General features: G+C 37.0%; 1 protein-coding gene across 7 annotated transcripts in view; it reads right to left on the bottom strand.

Moving 5' to 3' along the window:
• The window catches only part of RTTN (rotatin), a 198292-nt gene that overhangs the window by 145104 nt on the left and 32798 nt on the right, over nt 1-20390 (bottom strand). For all 7 annotated transcript variants that reach the window (XM_073006242.1, XM_037987996.2, XM_037987997.2 and 4 more), the window contains 3 exons: nt 15565-15777; nt 13604-13716; nt 12772-12898 (listed from right to left, as the gene is read on the bottom strand). In XM_073006242.1, the coding sequence (XP_072862343.1) occupies nt 12772-12898; nt 13604-13716; nt 15565-15777 (453 nt within the window). The remainder of the gene's footprint in view (nt 1-12771; nt 12899-13603; nt 13717-15564; nt 15778-20390) is intronic.

Here is a 20390-nt window from a genome sequence, read left to right as displayed (position 1 = left end):
TTTGGAGTGAGCCTATCAGGGTTCAAAGCCCAGTTTTCCCACTTTTAGTTGAACGACCTTGGACAAATTCAAAGTATCTCCATTTTCAGAAAGAGGTAGGACCTAGCTCACAGAGCTGTTAGGAGGATTCAGTGAGATAATATACTTATAAAAGTACTTGATACATAGAGCAAATGCTCCATAAATGTTAGCTGCTATCATGATTATTGAAATTATTAGCATTAGCATTATTATATTTAACAGTCTACTTAACACCTGCATTTGATATAAAGAGGCATGTCAAACTTAGGTTCAAAACAGAATTCTACTCAATCCACAATCCCATATTTGGGACATCAATCCACCTGCTAAATCCAAAACCTTAACATTCACCCTTGATCACTCTCTATCTCCTACTTCCATTAGCAGCAAGACCAATTAGCTCCATGTCCACAATACATCCTAAATTCATTTCCTTCTCTTCATCTCCACTACACCACCACATCTCATCAGGGCTACTACAGTGGAACTGGTCTTCTTGCTTCCATCCTGACCACCTACAATCCACTCCCCACAATGCAAGAGTGATCTTTTCAGAAAGAGCATCAGATCAAGCTGCATCTCGCTGTACTTAGAATACAATTCACAGCTTTATAATGTTTGACACCCTGCCTACTTTTCAGACCCAATCTGGTACCATTTTTCTATTATCTCATTATACCGCTCTTCTCTGTGTTTGTGAACCACGCAAAGTACATTACCACCTGAAAAGTGGAGGCTTTTCACCTGTTGTTTCCTCTGGCTAGAAATTCTCCCTCCCTCCCTAGCCAGCCTACATAAATTTAGTCCACATTACTAGTCATTCTCTATTCCTTTATCCTTTCATTTTATTTACAACACTATTTTCTTTAAAACACTATATACGTAGAATGTATATGCAGTGTTGTAAACTATATATATACATATTCTATATATACAGTGTTATAAAGAAAACTATATATACATATATACACACACACACGTACATACATACTTTTTATGTATTTAAAGAATATTTTTAAATTATTACATACTTCTCTCCCTCTCCCCTATCGGAAGGTAAGCTCTCTGATAAGGCTCTTTTCTGTACTTTATATCACTACGGTCTAGCATAAAGTGTCCAGTAAATATTGCTAAATGAATATCAGATGTAGGTAACATGGAAGTAGTGGCTATTTAATCATCCCTAAATTTGAAAGTTATTTTAACTCCTTACCATACCATCCTCGAAGTTAAGTCTTACAATAAAAAGCTAACTTGCATCTTCAGGAAAAGAAACCTACAAATTACTAGCATGCTCCTACATTTAGGTTAGGTAAAGCTGCAACAAAGCCTTGGAGATTTACCAGAAGACACTGGAATATCATCACATGACAGACATAGCCAATTAAAGTGAAACGCCTTTCCAAATCCTTATATCCAAACCAAGATACTATATCTTTATGACACCGGGGCTAACTACAAGAAATCTCATCATTTGGAGCTTTCGACTTGGATTATTATAACTCCCTGATAATAAATATGTATCAATTTTTTAAAACCACAAATTGATTTTTAAAAAATCAATTTTTTAAAATTGCACTATACAGATTACTATTTTTTGTGAAAAAGAAAAATCACAATTATATTTTGCAAGAACACTGTCAACTAATATAAATTTCCAAATAGTTAACAAGAAAATAAAACATTAAATGAAAGTTCACATTCTATTTTCTCCCCTTTTACAACTAGGATAATAAAGTGAGTTCTAACAAAAAATATTCTCAGTTTAAATTTTTGCTACAAAATGCATGAGACTTGGTTATAAAAACTGTAGTATAATATTAAAATTTAGCATTTTCTAAATTACTAACAAATTCAGTGTATTTTTTAAAAAACAAATTTGGGACTGACACATACATATTTATTTCTGACATTCCTTTTTTCCTATCATTCTATGATAGGAAACATTATCTGGATGTTAATTTTTTAGAGGAGTTCTAAAATAATTCCTACTTGAAATTCATCATATACCAAAATGATCATATACATCAATAATTCAATTTACACCAAATCTTTTCCTATCTGCCAAATTTTTATTTCCAATAATTATTTAAAATCTGCCTCAAGAAAGATATCAAATCGTATTCCACCATTTTAAATTTCAGGGTATAATAACTATCCCAAACACAGGGATCTTAGTTTCTTGACCTATTTATCTCAATGATACTCACCTGCCCTATAACTGAGGAACATTTCTCTTTTCACTTGTTCTACCACTAAAATCATAAATGTAGGTTTCTAATCTTCTTACTCAACTTGAAATATAGTCCTTCTTTGACCTCCAGTCCATAAACCCTTCTACTTTCTTCCCTGTAGTCTTTATGGCCTTTGGTTCTACAGTCTGTCATTTCAACTACTCAGCTCACTTGCACCACAGGCGTTCCCCTCTTCCCAATAACAAGGAAATATCCCAACCCTTGATCAATCCCAATGTTCACGTTCCCAAAAACCACGCCAGCTAGCCAAACATAAGCATGCAAAGTAGAATAGTCTCCCTGCTAAGATTACAGACACAATCAACTAAGTTCTGTGTGCAGCCCCAAAATGCTACTACTTGATATTATCAAATACCTACTCATATTAGCCATTTCACACAATGAACATCTCACTTTCAATCTCAAAGAAAACAGACTCAATAGAAGGAGCCTCCTGCAACTTCCTATAATATCTAAGCCCACCTAACCCCAATTAGCCATCATGTTCAAGGTCCCACCGCCTTCAACTCTCAGAGGCACTAGCTTCCTTTAATTAGCTACTTGCTACCCACTATCTTCAATCTTTTCTCCTGATTCTTTTTATTATTTCAGCATATACAAATGAAAATACACCTTCATTATCCTTCCAAGCTATGTCACCATTAACTGTCAAATCTCTAAAGGCAATGCAGAAACAAACGTACAACCACAATCTAGAGAATACGAGATCACAAGAAAAAGCCACCCTGCCAAAGAAGACCTGAAAATCAAAATAACAGTATCTGCTAAAATAAACAACGTAAGGAAGATCCAATAGCCCTAACACGTGGGAGAATTCTAATACAATAATCTAAACAATATTATCAAGTAAATATGTTTAAAATTCACAACACAAAAGAAGAAACCAGAGGACTCGCTCCTGGCCTCGAGCAGCTCTTAGGGAAGTGGTGAGTGCAACAGGCATGGAGCAGCCCACTCTTGCAACGATCCTCTAGGATCCTAGCTATGGGAGACCCCGTGACCTGCACAGACCTTTGAGTTGCAAGGGAGAACTGTCCAAAGAGTTGCCAGAGGTAGAACCCCAGTCTGCAGAGCCCAGAGGGTCTGGCGCAGTAATGGCTGCACTGGGGCAAGGCCATAGGTACCCATCACCCAAAGCCTGACATACTCCTCTAGGTGGTTTTAGCCTTAGTTGGCTGCCAGAAGCAGAAAGAGCAGGGCTATCTTTCCCACAAGATAGGACCAACCTGATCTGAATGCCACCCTGTCTGCTGGCCTCTCAAAAGCTAGTCTGTCTTACTAGCCTCAGTTCCCCTGTCGAATGCCACCCTGTCTGCTGGCCTCTCAAAAGCTAGTCTGTCTTACTAGCTTGCAACACAGCCTCAGTTGCCCTGTCGAATGCCACCCTGTCTGCTGGCCTCTCAAAAGCTAGTCTGTCTTACTAGTTTGCAACACAGCCTCAGTTGCCCTGCCGAAATGCTTGCCAACAGCCTCTGCCTTCCTGTCAGAATGCTTTTGCAGGCACACAGCCACCCACAGCCATCCCCTGCTGGTGTGCCCTTGCCTGCAGCCTCCCCTGCCGGTGCCGCTCGCCCATGGTCACCCCACCACAAGCGCACTTTTTCCCAAAGCACCGGCCCACACCACCCCAGAGCACTTTTTCGGGCAGTCACCATCGGAAAGTTGTTGCCAGCAGACTGGGAACATCTTAGCTCTTCCAGTGCAGCAGGTGTCTGACCTCAAGGGACCAGAAATCAAAGCCACTGGCCTGTTGGGTGCACCCCCAGGGTTAGAGCACACAGGCCAGGGGTGCTGAGCTGAGCTCTGGCCCTGAAAGCACACAGAAACCAAACCAATTGACTAATCCCAACTTATACCACAGGAAAACCCTCAAGGGCATCAAATAATATAAAAGCAAAAGACCCCATCCAAAGTACAGCAAAGATTAAAGGAACATCAGCCCACACAGATGAGAAAAAAACAGTGTAAGAATTCTGGCAATCCTAAAAGCCGGAATGTCTTCTTACTTCTATATAACCGCACTAGCTCCCCAGCAATCGTTCTTAATCAAACTGAAATAGCTAAAATGACAGAACTGAGAAGCTGGAAGGCAAGGAAGCTCAACAAGATACAGAAGAAGGCTGAAGCCCCACCCAAGGAAACCAGTAAAATGGTGGTTTGATTCATGATCAGATCTGAGACGAACATTTTAAGAAAGAACAAAACTGAACTTCTGGAAACAAAAAATGCACGACAGGAATTTCGTAATGCAATTGGAAGCATTAATAACACAACTGAGGAAAAAATCTCAGAGCTCAAAGAATCATCATAGGCAGACAAAAATAAAGAAAAAAGAACTTTAAAATGAAAAAAAAACAAAAAACTCCAAGAACTAGGGGATTATGTCAACAAACCGCACCTACCACCCATCAGTATTCCAGAAAGAGAAAGAGAGAGAGGAAGCCACTTGGAAAGCGTATTTGCGGATATTTTCCACAAAAATGTCTCCAACCTCACTAGGCAAGTCAATAAGCAAACTCAGGAAACTCAGAGAACCCCAGTGAGATACTATTCAAGACGACCACCCGCAAGACGCATAGTCATCAGATTCTCCAAGGTCATCAGGAAAGAAGAAATCTTAAAAGGCATCTGGAAAGAAAGCGCAGTTCACATATAAAAATAACTCCATCACGCTAACAGCGGACCTTTCGGCAGAAACCTTACAAGCCAGAAGACACTGGGGACCTATAATCGTCATGCTTAAAGAAATTCAAACCAAGTATTTCGTATCCAGCCAAGCTAAGCTTCATAAGCAAAGAAAAAACAAAATTCTTTTCAGAGAAGCAAACGCTAAGGGAATTCATTACCATGAGACCTGACTTACTCAATGGAGTGCTAAAAAAGGAAGCAAAAGACCATTATTACCTGCCTCCACAAAAACACACTAAAATAATCTCCCACTGACACTATGATGCAACTATACAGTCAAGTCTACGTAACAACCAGCTAGCAACACGGCAACGGAATCAAATCCTCACATACCAATACTGACCTTGAATGTAAACGGGCTAAATACCCCGCTTAAAAAGCACAGAGTGGCAAGCTGGATAAAGAACCAAGACCTAACTATACGCTGTCAAAAGAGACCCATCTCACATGCAATGACACCCACAGGCTCAAAGTAATAGAATGGAGATAAAGATCTATCAAGCAAACAGAAAACAAAAAAGAGCAGGGGTTGCTATTCTTATTTTGGACAAAACAGACTTTAAACCAACAATGATCAAAAAGGATAAAGAAGGGCATTACATAATGATAAAGGGTTCGATTCAACAAGAATGTTTATCCTAAATATATATGCACCTAACATTGGAGCACCCAGACATAAAACATGTTCTTAGAGACCTACAGAGTTTTAGACAACCACAAAATAATAGTGGGAGACGTCAACACCCCACTGACAGTGTTAGACAAATCACTGAGGCAGAAAACTGACAAAGATAGTTTGGACCTGAACGCAACACCCGACCAAATGGACCTAGGAGACTCTACAGAGTACTCCACACTCAGCAAAAGCAAAACACATTCTTCTCATCTGCACACAGCACATACTCTAAGATCAACCACACGCTCAGCTGTAAAGCAATTCTCAACAAATTCAAGAAAACTGAAATCATACCAACCACACTCTCGGGCCACAGTGCAATAAAAACAGAAATTATCACCAAGAAGCTCTCTCAAAAAATGATACAATTACAGGGAAATTAAACAGCCTGCACCTGAATGACTTTTTAGTAAAGAATGAAATTAAGGCAGGAATCATAAAATTCTTTGAAACTAACAAAAACAGAAACACAACATATCAGAATCTTTGGAACACAGCTAAGGCAGTGTTAAGAGGAAACGATATCGTGCTCAATGCCTACATGAAGAAGTGAGAAAGACTGCAAACTAACAACCTGGCACCACACTTAGAGGAACCAGAAAAGCAAGAGCAAACCAACCTGAAAGCTAGCAGAAGAATCAAAATCATGGCTGAACTGAATGAAACTGAGACACAAAAATTCACACAAAAGATCAACAAAACCAAATTTTGGTTCTCCAAAAGAATAAACAAGATTGATATATCACTAGCTAGATTAATAAAGAAAAATCCAAATAAACACAATCAGAAATGACAAAAGTGACATTATCACTGACCCCACAGAAAGACCCTCAGAGACCATTAAGAACGACTCTATGCATACCAAATAGAAAGCCTAGAAGAAATGGATAAATTTCTGGAAATATACAAACTTACAAGATTGAACCAGAAAGAAATTAAAACCATGAATAGAACAGTAATGTGTTCCAAAGTTGAATCAGTTATCCAAAAAAAAAAAAAAAGCCTACCAACCAGAAAAAAACCCTGGGCCAGATGAACACACAACCAAATTCTACCAAATATAAAAAGAAGAGCTGGTACCAATTCTACTGAAATTATTCCAAAAAATGAAGAAGGAGTGACTCCTCCCTAACTCATTCTATGAGGCCAGCATCATCCTGATACCAAACCCTAGCAGAGACACAACAAAAAAGGAAAACTTCAGGCCAATATCCCTGATGGACATAAATGTAAAAATTCTCAACAAAATATTGGTATACTGAAACCAGCAGGACAGCAAAAAGTTAATCCACCATGATCAAGTATGCTTTATCCACTGGATGCAAGGTTGATTCAACATATGTAAATCAATAAATGTGATTCATCACATAAACAGAACCAAAAACAAAAACCACATGATCATCTCAATAGAAACAGAAAAGGCTTTTGACAAAATCCAACATTCCTTCTTGTTTAAAACCCTCATCAAACTAGGCATTGAAGCCTCAAAATAATGAGAGTCATCCATGACAAACCCACAGCCAGTATCATACTGAACAAGCAAAAGCCAGAAGCAGTCCCCTTGAGAACCAGAACAAGACAAAGATGCCAATTCTCACCACTTCTATTCAATATACTATTCGGAGGCCTAGCCAGATCAATCAGTCAAGAAAAATAAAAGGCATCCAGACAGGAAGAGGAAGTCAAACTATCTCTCTTCACAGATGACTCTATACCTGAAAAAAAAAAACCATATTCTCTGCCCCAAGGTTCTTAGAACTGATAAATGACTTCGGTGAAGTTCCAAGATACAAAATCAATGTACAAAAATCAGTAGCATTTCTATACTCTAATAACGTCCAAGCTCAGAGCCAAATCACAATCAGAATTGTAAAACACGGCAGAAAGATATCAGAGATGAAACAAATAAATGGAAAAACATTCTGTGCTCATGAACAGGAAGAATCAATATTGTTAAAATGACCATACTTCCCAAAGCAATTTACAGATTCAACACTATTCTTATCAAACTATCAATGTCATTCTTCACAGAAATAGAAAAAACTATTCTAAAATTCATATGGAACCAAAAAAAGAGTACGAACAGCCAAAGCAAACTTAAGCAAAAAGAACAAAGCTGGAGGCATCAGACTGCCTGACTTCAAACTACACTACAAGGCTACAGTAACCAAAACAGTACAAAACTGGTACCAAAACTGGTACAAAAACAGATACACAGACCACTAGAACAGGTTAGAGAACACAAAAATATAGCCACACACCTACAACCATCTGATCTTTGAAAAGACAACAATAACAAACAATGGAGAAATAACTCCCTACTCAGTAAACAGTGCTGGAATAACTGGTTAGGCATATTCAAAAGATTGAAACTGGACCCCCTTCCTTTCACTATATATAAAAATCAACTCGAAATGGATTAAAGACTTAAATGTAAGACTTAAAATTATAAAAACCTAGAAAAATACCTAGGAAATACCATTCTGGACATAGGCCTTGGAAAAAATTTCATGATGAAGTCTCCAAAAAGAGCAATTGTAACAAAAACAGAAATAGATAAGTGGGACCTAACGAAACTAAAAAGCTTCTGCACAGTAAAAGAAACCATCAACTAAGTAAAAAGCCTACAGAATGGGAGAAAATATTTGCAAACTATGCATGTGACAAAGGTCTAATATCCAGAATCTACAAAGAATTTAAATCAACAAGTAAAAAACAACCCCATTACGAATGGGCAAAGGACATAAACGGACACTTCTCAAAAGAACACATACACACGGTCAACAAGCACATGAAAAAAATGCTCAGTATCACTAATCATTAGAAAAATTCAAATCAAAGCCACAATGAGATATCATCTCACACCAGTCAGAATGGCTATTAGAAAGTGAAAGAATAGCAGGTGTTGGCAAGGTTGGAGAGAAAAGGGAACATAGTACTACAAGCCCTATACATCGCTTGTGGGAATGTAGATTAATTCAGTCACTGTGAAAAGCAGTTTGGCGATGTCTCAAAGAACTTAAAATAGAACTACCACTTGACCTAGCAATCCCTTACTGGGTATAGACCCAAAAGAATGTAAATTATTCTACCAGAAAGACACATGAACCCAGATATTCACTGCAGCACTATTCACAATAGCAAAGACATGGGATCAACCTAGATGCCCATTAACGGTGGATTGGATAAAGAAAATATGGTACATATATATCATGGAATACTATTCAGCCATAAACAAGAATAAAATAATGTCTTTTGCAGCAACATGGATGCAGCCAGAGGTCATTATCCTAAGTGAATTAACACAGGAAAACCAAATATGGCATATTCTCACTTAGAAGTGGGAACAAACACTGCGTATACACATGGATACAAAGAAGGGAACAAGAGACACTGGGGCCTACTTGACAAGGGAAGGTGGGAAGAGAACGTATTAGTCTATTCTCACACTGCTATAAGGACATATCCGAGACTAGGTAATACGTAAGGAAAGAAGTTTAATTGACTCACAGTTCTGCATGGCTGAGGAAGCCTCAGGAAACAATCATGGCAGAAGGTACCTCTTCACAGGGCGGCAGGGGAGAGACTGAATGCCAGCAGAGGCAAGGCCAGATGCTTATAAAACCATCAGATCTCATAAGAACTCACTCACTGTTAGGAGAACAGGAAGGGGGAACTGCCCCCATGATTCTAATTACCTTCTCCCACTGGGTCCCTCCCACGACACGTGGGGATTATAGAATTACAATTCAAGATGAGATATGGGTTGGGACACAAAGACAAACCATATCACAGGGTGAGAATCAAAAAACTACCTATTGGGTACTATGCTCACTACCTGGCTAACAAAATCACTTGTACACCAAACCCCAGCAGCACACAATTTACCCATGTAACAAACCTGCACGTGTACCCCCAACCCTAAAATAAAAGTTGAAAAGAAAAAAAAAAACAGAAACTAATGAAAGATTACATGAAAAAAGAACAAGTCAATTAAAGAAAGCAAAGAAAAGGTATAGACATGAAAAACAGTATAAGTGATAATCAAAACTTGATAAATAAATTTTTTTAAAAACTATGACGGGAAATGACTTTGCACCCATTAGGATGGTTACTATTTAAAAAAAAAAAAAAAGGCCAGGTGCAGTGGCTCACATTTGTAATCCTAGCACTTTGGGAGGCCGAGGCAGGCAGATCATGAGGTCAAGAGATCGAGACCATCCTAGCTAACATGGTAAAACCCCGTCTCTACTAAAAATACAAAAATTAGCTGGGCATGGTGATGCACACCTGTAGTCCCAGCTACTCGGGAGGCTGAAGCACGAGAATCACTTGAACCAGGGAGGTCGAGGTTGCAGTGAGCCAAGATTGTGCCACTGCACTCCAGCCTGGTGACAGAGCGAACTCCATCTCAAAAAAAAAAAAAAAAAAAAAAAAAAATCCAGAAAATAAGTATAGCCAAGGATGCAGAGAAACTGGAATCCTTGGACACTGCTGGTGGGAACATAAAACAGTACAGCCACTGTGGACAACAGTATGGCAATTCCTCAAAAATTAAATACAGAATTACCATATGATCTACCAATTCCACCTGGGTATATACACAATTACGAAAAGATGGAAACAACCCAAATGCCCATCAATGGATGAATGGATAAACAAAATGTAATATAGGATGAGTGTCCTTATCTGAAGTGCTTGGGATGAGATGTCTTTCAGATTTTGAAATTATTTGGATTTCTTAATATCTGCATTATAATTTCCAGTTGAGTATCCCTAATCCGAAAATTCAGAACCGGAAATGCTCCAATGTGCATTTCCTTTAAGTGACATTTCGGCACTCAAAAAGTGTCAGATTGCAGAGCCTTTTGGATTTTGGATTTCCAGAGTTGGGGTGTTCAATTATACAGACATTAGATTATTATTTTTAAAAAGGAATGAAATGTTGATATATGTTACAAAATGGATGAGCTTTGAGAACATTATATTAAGTGAAATAAGCCAGTAACAAAAAGACAAACGCTGTATGATTCCACTTATATGAGTTGCCCAGGGACGCCAAATTCATAGAGACAGAAAGTAGAAAGGTGGCTGTCAGGAGCTGGGAGAAGGGGAAAATGAGGAATTATTGTTTAATGACTATAAAGTTTCACTTTGGGAGATGGGTAATGGTGACGATGGTACAACAATATGAATGTACTTATGCCACTGAATTGTACACTTAAACATAGTTAAAATGGTAAATTATTTTTCTTTTTTCTTTTTTTTTTTCCCAGAAATGAAGTCTCACCCTGTTGCCTAGGCTGGAGTGCAGTGGCATGATCACAACTTACTGTAACCTCGACCTCCCAGGCTCAAGCAATCCTCCTGCCTCAGCCTCCCAAGTAGTTGGGACTACAGGCACATGCCACCATGCCCAGCTACTTTTTTTTTTTTTTTTTTGTAGAGATGGGATTTCCCTATGTTGCCTAGGCTGGTCTCAAACTCCTGGGCTCCAGTGATCCTCCTGCCTTGGCCTTCCCAAATGCTGGGATTACTCGCATGAGCCACCACACCTGGCCTAAAATAAATTTTACGTTATATATCTCACCATCAAAAAAAAGGAAATTAGACAAAGCTGAGGAAAGAATTAGTGTTCTGAAAGGAAACCACTGCGAAATTCTACCCAAATAAAACCTAAAAAGATATAGAAAATATGAAAGAAGGCTTAAAAGACACAAAGGGTAAACTAAGAAGGTCTAACACAGGTCTAAAAAGAGTTCCACTTGGAGAAAACAGCAAGGATAAAGAGAAAAGCAATATTCAAAATAAGCATGACCAAGAATTACACAGAAGTAAAGGCAGATTGAGTGTTCAAAGCAAAAAGTCCTAAGCAAGATAAATGGAAAATCATGTATGCATGGAGACACATTTTAATGAAACCGCAGGGCACCACAGAAAAGGAAAATATTTTAAAACAAACTAGAGAAAAAAAATTAAAAGAAATTATAATTAACTGATATCACACTTCTCAACAATGATAGAAGCCTAGTAAGAATTAAGCAATACTGGCAAAGTACTAATAAAAACTAGCAGTCAACCTGTATTTTATATGCAGTCAAATTACTATTCAAAATAAAGTGAAATCATGACATTTGCAAACATATGTACACAGTCACAGACTGTCACTGAAAATATTGAAAAACTTACTTCAATTAAAAGGAGACTGAACCTAAATATTTATCAATTAATAAAAGGAAGCATATTCAAACTTAATAGCAATTAAGGTGAATGAACTAGGTAAATCTCAAATCCTGCTATATATGCTAATCATGCTGTATATAAAATTCTCCATATTATTTATTAAAGATACAGCTTTATAAATAACGTACACCAACTGGATGGGAAGAAGATACACCAGCTGTGTAAGAGTGGCTAGGCTATGTTGGTGGGAGAAGAGAAAGCAAAGAAGCTTCCTCTATAACTGGTATTTTTCTTTGAATAAAAATGAATCAGAAGTAAAAATGGCAAAATTTTTTATAAATTTTTATAAAATAAATTTATAAATTTTTATAAATATACTTATTATAACCAAACAGTACTTACAAGAGTGTTAAATACAAAAGGACACCTTCAAGAGTACATAGGAATACATACACTTTTAAATACTGCCCTATGTACAGTGTTCTTTTCAATATTGAAATATTTAATATTCTATGCTGAAATATTTTATCATTTAAGAAGACAGAAAAATAAATGTTTCAAAAGAAAAGAAAAATAAAAAATAACATCAAGAAAACAGAAATAAAACCATAAAATCTAGGCAATAACAACCTACAAGGTTTCCTGGGCATAGAAATCACTTTTGAATACCTGGAAATCAATTTTCCTTATAATTTTTCCATCACTAATACAGCATAAATGTAATTCTTAATAAAACTTCGAATAAAGCAATTCAAATTGCTGGACGTACTAAGTTAAGAGAATGTCATAGTACAAATTTTCCAGAATTGACTAGTAATTATCATCTATTTGTATGGGATATAGTTCTTATATCTCATACAACAGGTCAAGTAATTTAAGTTTGAAGGCATAACAAGAGAGTCTACTATTTGTTCTCAAAAACAAAATACACAAAAATCAAAACCTCACCTTGGTGATTTCCAGACAGCAGTGGTAAGTTTCGGCTTTCACTTGTGGCAACGGGTGAGACAACATATGGAGAAGCACCTTCTGACTTTCTCCTTGTAGTAACGGGCTGGCCTGCGCAGATTTCCAGCTGGGGAAACAGTAAAACCACCAAGACATCTGAGGCAAGTAAGTTACTAAGCAAAAGACTGCAAAGCTAACTGGAAGGGATTTCTTCCTACTCCAATTCCTCAAACTGAGATCTTATTAAAAATAACCGGTATTAGCAAGTACTTACCTAAGCACTTATTTGTTTCAGGGCAGAGGAGATTCTGTTTTTAAGACCATTTTTGAAAACCCAAAATGTCTTTAAAATCCCCTACTCAGTTGATGTTTATCACATCACAGAATTTATTCTTTCCAAAAGCAATAAAGACACTAAGTTCTAAATAGAAATTTGCTGATATCCTCAAAATAAATTAACCAAAATCCACACAAGAAAAAGGTACAAAGTAATAGAAGTTACAAAACTCTCAATTAATTAAAACTTTAAAGATAAATTAACAATGTGTGTGAATAGTCTGGATGGATACCAAAAACAAATGTATAAAAATCCAAAGATTATTCATTTTGATTGTGGGTATGATATTTTTGAAGTTAATCTTGAAAATAACAGTTAAGTCTCCTAATAGAGCTGTACATATACCCTTTAAAAGTCAGACACGTATAAAAGCAATTAAACTAAAAAATAATAATAACAAAGACATAAGGTCAGCTTCACTTTCACTGTTTCTAAGTTTACACACACCCTAAGTGTCCAATAATAATATAATCACATTAAGAAAGAAAATATTACATCTTTGAACAAATGCTGATGATTTCCTTTATTAGGGGGAAATGCTGATGATAGGAAAAGCTACGCAAGGCTTGGTCTGCCAGCTCCACTAATTCTAAGAGATTCTTCTCTCCCTAAAAAAGAAGCAGAATGGAACAATAAATGTCAAGTTCATGTGCAATAAAATTCTCAACAGCTAACTAAGCAGCTTCAAGAAACTAGACCATTCCGAGACCATGAGATTGTTTACATCTGTTTATGTCCACTTGCTCATCAAGCAACCTAAATATGTCAGCCTAGGTGGAGAAATGTACGAAAATTCCCTAGCTAAATGCCACATGAGACTTTCTATTATTTAACTCTGAGTAAGCTTAAAGTTACAATCAAACTGCCTGGTTCATCGATTACTTCTTTGTAGCTCTACTTCCCCTAATAAAAGTAGGGCTAATGTATTTATTATAAACCTGCCTCTTGTAACAGCCTGACCACTAGGAACATACAGGACATTCAACACGTGTGATTAACTGACCATGCAAAATGCCACAGAGGCCAGACACAGTGGCTCACACCTGTAGTCCCAGCACTTTGGGAGGCCAAGGCGGGCAGATCACTTGAAGTCAGGAGTTCAAGACTAGCCTGGACAACATGGCGAAACCCCGTCTCTACTAAAAATACAAAAAATCAGCTGGTTGTGGTGGCACGCACGTGTAATCCCAGCTACTTGGGAGGCTCAGGTGGGAGGTGGAGGTTGCAGTGAGCCAAGACTGCACCACTGCACTCCAGCCTGGGAAACAGAGTGAGACTCCGTCTCAAAAAAAAAAAAAAAAAAAAAAAAAAAAAAAAAGCCACAGAACTACTTCAACTTAAAGACAATTCAAAATTCTATCACAGAGAAAACAAGAAGCCAGGGGTACTAATATGTGGCAAAAGGAAAGGAAAAAAAAATAAACTACAGCAGTAAATAACAAAAATTATAAATATCAGGTTCAAGGCCAGGCACAGTGGTTAACACCTTTAATCCTAGAATTTTGGGAGACCAGTGGGAGGACGGCTTGAGGCCAGGAGTTCGAGACCAGCCTGGGCAACACAACGAGACCTCATCTCTATAAAACAGTTTAAAAATTAGCCAGGTGTGGTAGCATGTGCCTACAGTACTAGTTGCTTGGGAGGCTGAGGCAGATGGATTGCTGGAGCCCAAGAGATCAAGACTGTAGCCTAGGCAACAGAGGAGGCTGTCAAAATAAAAATAAAAATATTTCAAAGAAAATAAATAAGTTCAGATAGATTCCACTGTAGGCGCCAAAATGAATAAGAATTTTATCCCTAATTCCTCAAGATCTTCAGGATCCATGTCCTTATTTTCAAACAAGAAACAACTATTGTATCAATGTCTGTCTCTAAGAGCCATTAACCCTTTCATTGATAACATACTAATATTCTAATAGTATTTTTAAAAGGGATAAATACTGACACATAATTATTGCTGTAACACTGCCGTAAAGTCATCCTAACACATTATAAACAATGTAGTTCATGACTGTACTTAATATTTTTTTTAAATCAGGCTTTATATATATGTAAGTATCTATAAAATACTAAGGCAAAAACATGTCTACAAGCACTAAAATAGCCCTTATAATTCTGGTTACATCAACTGTCATTCATTTCATATCAGTAAGTCACTTCATAGAAGTACTCATTATTAAATATCAAGACATTTGTAATAACCACTGCTTTTTTGTAAATCACTGATATTAGGAATATACACCATTAATTAAAGTCTTTGTTTTACTTCTATACAAATCATATCCTTACTTTAACCTGTTAAATAACAGGTTATTTATAACTGACCCATTCAGGAATAATGTATCCCTCCGGTGACAATTTAATTATATGTCCATCAATTTGAAAAGTATAGATTAAATTTTCTAAATATGTCAAAGGGATTTGAAAGAGATATTAATCAAAATCAAAATTTTTACCTCCTTCTCAATATCAGACAGGAAGTTACAGGTGCATTCAATTGAATAAACGGCCTCTGCAGTTCGTTTATAAATACTGTAGTTTTCAGAATTCAGCTGTTCCAAATAGGCCACAACAGCTTCATGAATATTTGGATATTCCAAAGAAACAGGCATGTCCAAAGAAAGGAGAAATAATGCTGTTGACATAGGCTCTGGTAAAAACTCGCTTGCCTTGATGAATTAAAAAAAAAAAAATTAAAACTTTGTTTAAAAAAAAACTTATTTTAGAGAAACATGGTGGGTTATAGTCTTAATCTAACCCAACTTCCTTTTTTGTAATTCTTTGTCAAAAAACTGAAGCTTTTTCCAAAGAAAATCCCATTTCCCAACACATCATTTACCTCTACCTCTTTGTCTTTGCTCAATACAAAATGTCTGAAGTCCAAATATCAACTCTTCCTCAAAGACCAGGATACTAACTATCTTCTTCCCCAAACCAACTTCTTCTCTCCCTGAGCCCTACACCTTGTATATACCTCTGCTACTGAACTAAGGCATGAGGCCTTTTCTCTAAGTATTTTCTGTACATGTACACAAAACTCCACAATAACCCATTAAACTGAAGATGTTCAGCTATCCCATAGCTGAACATGACAGAGCTTATTAATGACATATTAATAACGTGAAATCAAGTATAGCTACAGATTGATGTGAACAGAAATGGATTTTTTTCTTTGGTTTTGTCTTTTAGAGGGGATAGTGGAAATTCAGTATAATATTTTAAATAGTTCTAAAATATTCACAGAAGATAGCCCCTTAATTAGTATACAATCAATTTGCCCAAATGAAATATCATACACATTATAACCTTAAATCAATAGATTTAAAACTGAAAGAACTATGTTTTTTTTAGAAATGGTTCTAGTTTTGTGACTGGATTATAAATATAAATTAAAGAAATAAAAAGGACTAAAAATTCGATGTTCAGAGAAAATCTCTTGACAAGGCTCAGTATTACGGTTGAAATGCTGCCTTTACAAAAGTGGGTTTGGTCATGATTTATTTCATGGATAACCTATTTCAAGGATAATCATTAACTACCTGAAAGTCTAAAAGCTGAATCAGCTAAACGATAATACCTTTAAATGAATATAGTTGCTAAATGAAGATCAGAAACGATAAAAATCAAAATTTTAGATTACACAGATACGACAAACCTCCAGATTAGTAAAACAGCAGCTATTAGAAAGTAAAGAGAAATTTCATTATTCTGTGAAGAACTATCCTTTTTTGGGGTGGGGGGAGGAGGAAAAAGAGACTCAGTTACCTGCTCACCTATTACTCACTCACTCAGCGAATATTAATTGGGCCTTACTGTGTTCCTCTACTATATACCAGGCACCTCTGCAGTCCTGGGAACCCAGCAGAGAGCAAAATAAAACCTCCGCCTGCATGAAGCTCACATCCCACTGAAGAAAGTAGAGTGTAAATCAATAAACTTCCTAAGATGTTAGGTGTGGCTAAGAAGTGTTTTAAAACAGGATGGGAAAGATGGAGAGGAACAGAGAAGTAATGTGGAGTGGAGGCAGGGAAATGCTACTTCTCCAAAGTAGTAGGGGAAGGCCTCACTAATAAGGTGACATTTAAGTAGAGCCCTGGAAGGGTCAGGAGTCACGTGACTATCTGAGGGCAAGCATTTATAGAAGAGGGAAGGGCAATTACAAAAGCTGTGTTTGGTAGCAAGGAAGCCAGTGTAGCTGGTTCTGAGGGATGGAGTCAGAAAGGAGAGGTGGGCCAGATGAGTTAAGGCTTTGGGTCATCAGAAGGACTTGTCCTCTGCTGGAAGCTGCTGGAACATTTTAAACAAGTATCAAAATTGGTCTGTAGAAAACAGATGATAATGTGCAAAAGTGGAAGCTAAGAGACAGAGGACTTTACTGCAGCAATCCAGGCAGGACAGAATGGTGGGTTTAACTCAGGTATTTCAGATTCTGTATAGATATTCAAGGGAGAAATGACAAATTTTGCTCAGGGATTAACATCTACATATGAGTAAAAGAAAGGAATCAAGGCTGACTCTAAGGTTTTTGCCTGGTCAACGATCAACTTGCACAACGAAGTTGCCATTTACTGAGACAGGCAAGACTATAGGAAGAACATATTTGGAAGGTGAAGCAAAGAATGAAGTTTGGGACATGTTCAGTTGGAGATATTTATTGTCATCCAAGTGAAGACATCAAAAAGGACACTGGGTATAGACAAGTTCAGAGTTTAGGTTATACGTCTGGTCTGGAAGTATAAATTTGGAAGGCATCAACAAATAGATGGCATTTAATAATCACAAATGGGATGTATTTCTTGAGGGCTACAGTCAGTCCCGGGGTTCTACTCCTAAAGAGTTAGGAAGATGAGGAGAAATTAGCAAAGGCGATTTAGTGAGTTGGGTACTGTGCTAAGAGAGTAAATCCTAGTGGATCTAACTCTAAAGGCACCGCATTCTAGTTTAAGAGAGTTCTGACTCTAGTCAGAAAAATAATAGCTGCTGTGAGAATTAAACAAGCTATTAAGCAGAATATATGGCATATAGAACTCAATAAATATTAATTTCCTTTTCTCGCTTCACCACAAAGGAATTCTGACATTTCACCCTGCATACTCGTATTTAAAACTCTTGCTATCTCAACAACTCAAAGCCCCATGCTAATGTCATCAGCTAATCCTTACATGGCCCAATGGACTAATCACAATTTACACCCCTGATCTAAGATAGCTGTACTGCATATATAAGCATTAGTCACATGGCATCGGAACTAAAAGTGAAGATGTTTCAGTTTAAATCCATCACCCCTATTAGATAAAAAATAATCAGCAACATCATCTCATGTACATTGGGAGGAGGGGCTATAAATGTTTCCTCTAAACCTAGCCACTCAGCAGCCATGGCATAGTTCTATGAGTTTGTTAGAAATGTCAGCTCTCAGGCCCTACCCTTTACCTGATGAATCAGAATATGCAAGATGTGATTAAGAATATCTCTAAGTGATCTGTTTGCACATTACCCTTTGAAAAGCACTGCTCTCAGTCACTCAACTGGCTTCACCAGGTCATTAGATCTTTTTATACACCTCCCTGAAAAGCTAAAGGCTTTGTGTTACAAATTCTTCCTTACCCTCGGTGAGCATGGCTAGCTAAGGAAAAGTAACAGCAGTTCCTAGATGCTCTGTGCTTCTGCTTCCAGAACAGGGCTACTACTTTTACCTCTTACTTCCCAGATGTTTCCCCAAACGAAATTACCTTCATTTGTTTTACCAACCACAGTATTTGTCATAAGATTACCAATGTATCATTGTAACCTATACATGAGCATTCTCCAAAATCATTTAAAATCAACAAATATCAGTTTCAAAACAGGACATTTTGTCAAACTTAGGAAATCTCTACATAGATTCATATTTATTTTCCAACATTCAAATTACCTATTTGGTCAGTGGCAACTCAAAAAAACCACTTAAAAGGCAGAGTCCAAATTCTACTTCAATTGTTAGTGGGCTAGCAACAGACAGAGGGCAGCAGAACCTTACATTTATACAAACCAAAGAAGAAATTTAACAGCAATGAAATAACATTTTTGTTTAGATCTCACTTTAAAGTACTTAGCCAATTAATCAAAACAAATATAATCATCTAAAAACAAATACTTTAATTACAATCTCCCACAATGATCAAAGTTGTCTTAATAAACTTCCAAGTTATATATTTAAAATAACTACCAAAAATTAGATATTGATTTGTTTTTAAAAATGGAAACAATACAACAATAACCACCTTTTCTTTAAAAAAAAAAAAAAAAAAAGCATGGAAAATTAACTTCACATTATTCTAGCACTAAGTAAAATTACTGATTTCTATTTTGGTTCCTGTCCAAATAAGCACTTGATGAAAAATTACAATCAAAAATAAACTATATGATGCAACTGATAGGATAAGTTTTCCATCAATACTTCAACCCATAGATAGATTGATCATTTGCAATACTTAATAACAAGCAATTGTAGCACCACTAATTTTTCAGTTATATAATATTAAGGAAGACACCCATATTTTAAATTCAATTCCTGTCTTAAGAGACTGGAATTTTTCCATTCTTAATGCTCATGCCTTGAAAAATTGTTACTCTTCAAAACAAAAAAGGACTGCAGAAACATAATGACTAGTGAATACAAGTAAGAAATTAAAAGTAACACAAGTGATGTTATTTTCCTTAAAGCAAAATACATATTTAAAATGTAATCGTTTTCCTGGATCACCTGATAACACATTGTGTATATAAGTGATACTTAGAAAATGGACTTTGGACCAGGCACAGTGGCTCACGCCTGTAATCCCTGCACTTTGGGAGGCCAAGGCAGGCAGAACACGAGGTCAAGAGATTGAGACCATCCTAGCCAACATGGTGAAACCCCATCTCTACTAAAAATACAAAAATTAGCCAGGCGTGATGGAGGGCACCTGCAATCCCAGCTATTCAGGAGGCTGAGGCAGGAGAATCGCTTGAACCCAGGAGGCGGAGGTTGCAGTGAGCGGAGATCATGCCACTGAACTCCAGCCTGGCGACAGAGCGAGACTCCATCTCAAAAAAAAAAAAAAGAAAACAGAGTTTGGAGTATATGCTCTACAGAATTCTAGGAAACAAAGCCGCAAATGTTTAATAACTAAGGGCAACAAAGAGGCATAAGGAATAGTTTTCTAGTTTTCATAATTTCTCCCACACCTGCATTTTAGTGTGCCACTCCTTTGTCTTTGTAGTAAGAACACCACAAAACACTGATGTCTGAATTAGCTGA

The sequence above is a fragment of the Chlorocebus sabaeus genome, chromosome 18, assembly GCF_047675955.1.
Source record: "Chlorocebus sabaeus isolate Y175 chromosome 18, mChlSab1.0.hap1, whole genome shotgun sequence".
Taxonomy (NCBI): Eukaryota; Metazoa; Chordata; class Mammalia; order Primates; family Cercopithecidae; genus Chlorocebus; species Chlorocebus sabaeus.
Note: the sequence above shows the minus strand (reverse complement) of the source record. Positions and strands in the feature narration are given on the sequence as shown.